This window comes from Scomber scombrus, chromosome 4, assembly GCF_963691925.1.
Source record: "Scomber scombrus chromosome 4, fScoSco1.1, whole genome shotgun sequence".
Lineage (NCBI taxonomy): Eukaryota > Metazoa > Chordata > Actinopteri > Scombriformes > Scombridae > Scomber > Scomber scombrus.
Genome location: NC_084973.1, coordinates 29,546,283 through 29,552,282, shown reverse-complemented (window position 1 = coordinate 29,552,282; position 6,000 = coordinate 29,546,283). Strand labels below are relative to the sequence as shown.

General features: G+C 43.4%; 1 protein-coding gene across 1 annotated transcript in view; it reads right to left on the bottom strand.

Moving 5' to 3' along the window:
• Positions 1–980: 980 nt before the first annotated feature.
• rusc2 (RUN and SH3 domain containing 2) overlaps positions 981–6,000 on the bottom strand; it is a 53,674-nt gene continuing 48,654 nt past the window's right edge. The window contains exons 7-12 of the mRNA XM_062417449.1: positions 5,575–5,749; positions 4,634–4,739; positions 4,223–4,269; positions 2,626–3,658; positions 1,930–2,100; positions 981–1,201 (exon numbers count right to left, since the gene is read on the bottom strand). Coding sequence (XP_062273433.1) covers positions 994–1,201; positions 1,930–2,100; positions 2,626–3,658; positions 4,223–4,269; positions 4,634–4,739; positions 5,575–5,749 — 1,740 coding nt within the window. The 3' untranslated portion in view covers positions 981–993. The remainder of the gene's footprint in view (positions 1,202–1,929; positions 2,101–2,625; positions 3,659–4,222; positions 4,270–4,633; positions 4,740–5,574; positions 5,750–6,000) is intronic.

Sequence of the window (6,000 nt, the reverse complement as noted above, 5' to 3'; positions counted from 1 at the left end):
CAACAACACCAACACCTGCTGCTGTGGGATATGTGAGCAGAAAAGAGGAATAATAAAAAAAAAAAGGCAATTTGCTTGTGAATCAATCCATCCAGCTGTCTCAGATTATCAATAAAAAGTAAAATCAGACATTTTTGGAGAATGTAAAACAGCTTATTTCCATTTTTTTTAAGCTTCTTCTCACTCTGGTGTATTTCTCTACTCTCTAATAATAATGATAATAATCGTAATAACAATATGCTAAATCACACCACTGCCAAGGTGGATCAAGAAGTTACAATTTACTCAGTTTTTTTTTGCTGCTTACAATAAACCACTTTTAAAATCTCACTGAAAAGCAAGGATTCACTGGTTTCTACAAGAACGAAAAAAAAGATCAATCGGCACTAAGTAAGCGACAGGACATCAAGCCGACCGGTCTTTCTACTGCAGGGGGAGGAGGGGGGAGGGGGGAATAACTGAGCACTGTGTTCAAAGTGTGGCACAGCTAGGTGAATGTATAGACAGTACAGCAAAGTGCAGCTAGGCATGTTATATTATATCATACTGGGAAGGTTACCATCTGTGAGAAATCTTGTTGAAGTAGAGAGAGATTTTTTTTGTTGTTTTTTCTAAGAGTCATGTGGAGAGAAAGAGAGAAGAAGAAGAAGAAGTCTTTGGGGGTTTTTTTTGTTTCTTCTTGACTGGTCTTTTGGTTGGTGGATGTATGCATGCATACTTGTCTGGATGTACCCGTGAAGTAGATGTGAGTTCGTGTTGGAGCCTGCATGCTTTCCCTTGCATGTGTCTGTACATCGTCCTCATAATCTTCATATTCTCTACAATGTTGTTTTTTTTTTACATTTTATTTTATTTTTTCTCTCTCCCCAGGAATCATCCACAAAGTATCTCGCTTTACAACAGCAGCCAAACACAGACTTTTGCTCGCAGTAGCAGGGATCTCCTCCGTCTTTCACACGATTTTTCCCATCTTGAGGCAGTTTTATTTTAAGCTCAGCACTGCCCCAGCCCGATGGCATCGTGGCTGTCCTCCATCCCCTTCAGGGTGACGTATATGATGGGAACCAAACCCTTGCTGGAGCCCACGGAGCAGAGCAGCCAGTCAGGATCGGCCTTGCTCAGGACGTGCAGGATGTCGCCCTTGTTGAAGCTCAGCTGGCCCGGCTCGGTGGCTATGTGGTGGCACAACGCTCGTACCTCACTGAGGAAAGAAAAGTGAGAAAATAGAAAAGTGATTACACTGTATGTCGTCATTATTATAAAGGGTCAGTGACAAATAAGGGATGGCAAGATGAGCAATTCAAAAATATCTTAAAAAATAGTTTTAAAAGCAGCATCAGGTTTGTTAAAATGTACATTTTGTATTTTTGTTGGTTTTATATCATTTGAAATGACATTTGCACCATGTTTTAACCAAAAGTAAGACTGAATGCTCCTGAAAATGTCAAATGGTGTAACCACAAAAGAACGATAAATATTACATATGTTATCACCTACAGTGTATTTAAGTGGACTTATACTAATAATTACTTCATTTAAAACAATGTAAATGTTTCCTGATCTCCATGGTTACCAGATTAATGTAATATTTAGAACAATTGTATTCCATTACCTTTATTTAATATAAAAGTTATAATGTAAGATCATGCCAAACTAGTTGATATGGTGTTTTATTGAGAATTTAGCATTTTTAAACAAGTTGAATTACCACTTAGACATTTTTACCATAATCCTCTAATATATTCTCTCTAAATGGATTAAAAGCAGAAATTTGATGCTGGGTCCACAAAAAAAGAATGTGTGCAAGTTATTCGTACGTTTATTTTCACATTTTAACCCCTTTAAATTTGACTAAACCACATGGACACAAAAAACCCCATCACTGATCTGTATACTTTATATATTAGCTACTTCACAGTATTTTCTTACCACAGAGACTGCTGTTTGGCTTCAGTTGGTCGGGCTGACGTTGGTGCAGGAGTACTTTGGGTGTGAGTCGGTGTGGCTGGGAGCTCCGCCTTCTTCCCGTTCCCCGCTCCAATAGTCTGAGCTACGAGGTCAAGGACAGACCTATCCAGACCGAGCCAGCCTGATGGAGGCCTGAGAAAGAAAAACACAGCAGAGTGAAAATGTGAAATTCATTCTTTCAATGCTTAAATTACATTTTTGGCAAATAGGTTGCTTGTATGACGCACATTTCCAGGTCTGTATTTATATTCTGGGGCTCTTCATCTTTATTTATTTACATAATATTCCTATTGGTTTTTTATCCCTTAGCAAACTCCAGCAGCTCCGACGGCTACATAGACAAACTATAGTAGCAGGATTTCATTTCACTTTTCTTCTTCTTTACTTAAAATGGAAACAAATCAGATCTGAAATATGCGAGTGGACACAATTCAAACAACCTGTAGAAAAACACAGACTGCAGAATGGATGTCCATTTGTTGGCATGTGTGAACAATTTGAGGAAGAAGTGGAGGTAACTTTGTAAATTAAGTTTTGAGAGCAAGTTGAAACCCTGACTTTTGACTCCCAGGATGCACTTTTACACACATTCACCTGAAGATTTGGAGCCAAATAACCAACAATAAATATAATAACAGACTTCTCTTTTGAACCTACCTTGTCTTTTGAGTTTTTGCATTCTGTTCAGCTCCCTCCATCCTTGTAGGAGATCCAACACTCGACCCAAACAGCCTGCTCCAGCGCAGGCTCTGCCCCTGTGAGGGGCTTTCCTCCTGGGCTGCAGCTTGGCCTCCGCTCCCTGTAACCTCCAGAGACTTTGTCACTTTGTCGTGGTTGATAACAGACTCCGGCGGGCTGCCCATCCACGAGGGTCTTCCTCTGGATCCGGCCGACTCTCCGCTGGAGCTGCTGCTGCTTTTCCTGCTCCTGCACCCCTCCCCCTCCTGGCTGGACTCCGCCCCCTCCACCACACCCTCTCTGGTGGGTGGTAGTTGGCCCCGTCGCCTGTCCGATGACTTCTTCCTCTTCTCTGTCTTGACGAATTTCGACCCCGCTGCAGATTGGTCGATGTAGACCTGAGACGACTGCATGAGCTGGTACCACCAACCCGCCTGTCTTTCTTGCCGCTGACGACCCTCTTCCACCAAATCCCTTTCTCTTTCCTTCCTCTTGTCTTTCTCCTGCCCCTCCTCACCCTCTCCTTGGCTCTCTTGCCCTACACCTTTCATTCTCTGCCCACTCATCCCCCTCTCCTTCCAAAGATTGGCAAACCCTACATCCATCATTGTCGGTCTGCTGACAGGCCCGGCTGTGACGCTCTCGGTCGTCTCCCCCTCTTTCCTCACCATCCTCGGCCACGTTCCCTCTCGTCTCAGCCCCGCCTTCTCCTTCTTCGCCTCCCCGCTCGAGTCCCTCACCATCTCGCTCACGGTGGTGCTCCATCCTCTCATGAGCTGGAAGGTGGAGCGAGACGACTGGTCGACGCTCTGGCCCGCGGAGCAGAGCTGCTCCTTGCGGCGGAGATGCTCCTGGCCCTTTTGGAGGAGGTGAGGCTCGAACAGCAGGTCTAGGTCGAAGGGGAGGAGCGACAGCGGCTGCAGCAGGAGGAGGAGCTCCTCAAAGAGCGGCTGACACGCTCCGTGGGACAAGGGGAGGAAACCCCAGGGGTTGTAGTGCATTGCTACAATGTCTGAAAGAAGAAAAACAACAAAGGGGGATAAGAAGTCATGCTAATATCTATCTATGTAGTTGAAAATATTACAGCAGGGGTGTCAAATTCATTTTAGATCAAAGGCCGAACCAGTAAAACCAGTTCATAATAACGTACTAAAATAGATAATATATTATAACTTTACTATAATAAACCATCTATTTACAAAACAGAGATATCTTAAGAAAAGTGGATGCAATTTCAACAATATTATGTCTCAGTCTTTTGCAGATTATTCTACAAAGAAGATGCTGATGGACAACATTTTGCACGATATTCAATATATAATATAAATGATTTAAATATGGCCGCAATATGAATTCATTCTTTATTTCAGACAGTTTTATTCCGGTCAGGGTGTGAAAAAACAACAACATCTGAAGCAGCAGAAAATTGTAATTACTTTTCTGCAATTTTTTATACTTTGCAAAGTTATCCAGTTGGCCGATTCTGGCCCACAGGCCATATGTTTGACACCCCTGTGTTCAAGCATGCTGCTAATGTTTACAGGTTTAGGAATTGGGAGTTAAAACTGGGTCTTACCTTCATGTGTGTAGAGGTGATTGAACCAGAACTCCAAAGATTTCAGGCTGAAATAAAGAAAATGTTCTCAGGTTATTGGAATAATCCTTGGTAGCAAATCTTAACTTAATATAAAGTTAATATAAACTGATAGTTGTGACTCTCCTTTAACCCTTACATACTGATCAGGGTCAAATTTGACCCATTTTTAACATCTGGACTTTTCCTAATGTGACCCAGAGTATACAAAAAGGATTAATGAAACATTTATCAATGACTCACGGGGGAATTTATGAATGTGAATTTGTGTAGAGACTAATTATGAGTCAGAATATGAACAGTATGTAAAGGGTTAATCATTTTCAGACCTTTCAGAATCACTGTTGTAAAGAAACTTGTAAATGAGATGAGACGGGATAAAGAGAAACTTACTTGAGCAGCCCGAAGATGAAGGCATTGAGTCTCATGCTGTGGCTGGTGAGCTCTGAGAACTGGCTCACCTTTGAGAAAAGACTGTGGAGAACACGCGTGGACGGGCCTGACGGAGACAAATATACACTGTGTTAGCTATACGTTGCCCATAAGTGTCCTAGCTGTCAAAATGTCTTGTTTAACCCTCCTGTTGTCCTCGAGTCAAGGAAGGAAGGGAGAAAGAAGGAAGGAAGGGACGAAGAAGGAAGGAAGGGAGAAAGAAGGAAGGAAGGGACGAAGCAGGAAAGAAAGGACGAAGAAGGAAGGAAAGGAGGAAGAAGGAAGGAAGGGACAAAGAAGGAAGGAAGGGAGAAAGAAGGAAGGAAGGGACGAAGAAGGAAGGAAGGGAGAAAGAAGGAAGGAAAGGAGGGAGGAAGGGAGGAAGAAGGAAGGAAAGGAAGGAGAAAGGAAGGGAGGAAGGGAGGAAGAAGGAAAGAAGGGAGGAAGAAGGAAAGAAAGAAAGGAGGGAAAGGAAGGAAGGAAGGAAGGAAGAAAGGAAAAAGGAAGGAGAGGAGGGAGGAAGGAAGGAAGGAAAAAGCAAGGAGAGGAGGGAGGAAGAAAGGGAGGAAAGGAAGGAAGAGAGGTAGGAAGGAGGGAGGAAAGAAGGAAGGAGGGATGGAGGGGGAAAGGAAAAGAGGAAAGAAGGAAGGTAATGGGGAGGAAAGAAAGAGAGAAGGAGGGAGGGAGTAAAGAAGGAAGGAAGGAAGGAGGGAAGGAAAGAAAGAAGGGAGGAAAGAGAGAGGAAGGAAGGAAAGAAAGAGAGAAGGAAGGAGGAAGGAAGGACAGACGGAAGAAAGGAAGGGAGGAAAGAAGGAACAGTCAAAACAGACGGGGTCAATTTGACCCGGGAGGATGACACAAAGGTTAAATATCACTGTGTGCGTTTTTCCCACAGTTCTCACCCAGCTGTGTGGACGCCTCCACCAGGCTCCAGGGCTGACAGCGCCGCTGGCCGATGATCAGGTCCAGAACGTAGGCTTTCAACCCGTCCTGCAGAACCTCGTGCAGAGCGGGGCACAGATACTTCAGGATCAGGTGACCCACGTTGGGACTCACCCAGCTGTTGCCCAGTTTAGCCTGGAAGGGGTTGGGAAGAAACAGCAACGGATGAGTGAAAAGAAAGTGAAAGAGATCAGGGAACGTTGCTTTTGTCTTGGCTGATAAATACATTTATTATTTTAATGTGAGTTTATCGTCAACATAAAGAAACAGAAAGTCAATTTATAATCTTTTAACTCACAGTGAGCAAACAAATCAATGATTAATGATCGACTGTATTTGTCTGCTCTTTCATTCTCAGGATTAGACAGATTCTCGGCCTAGTTTAT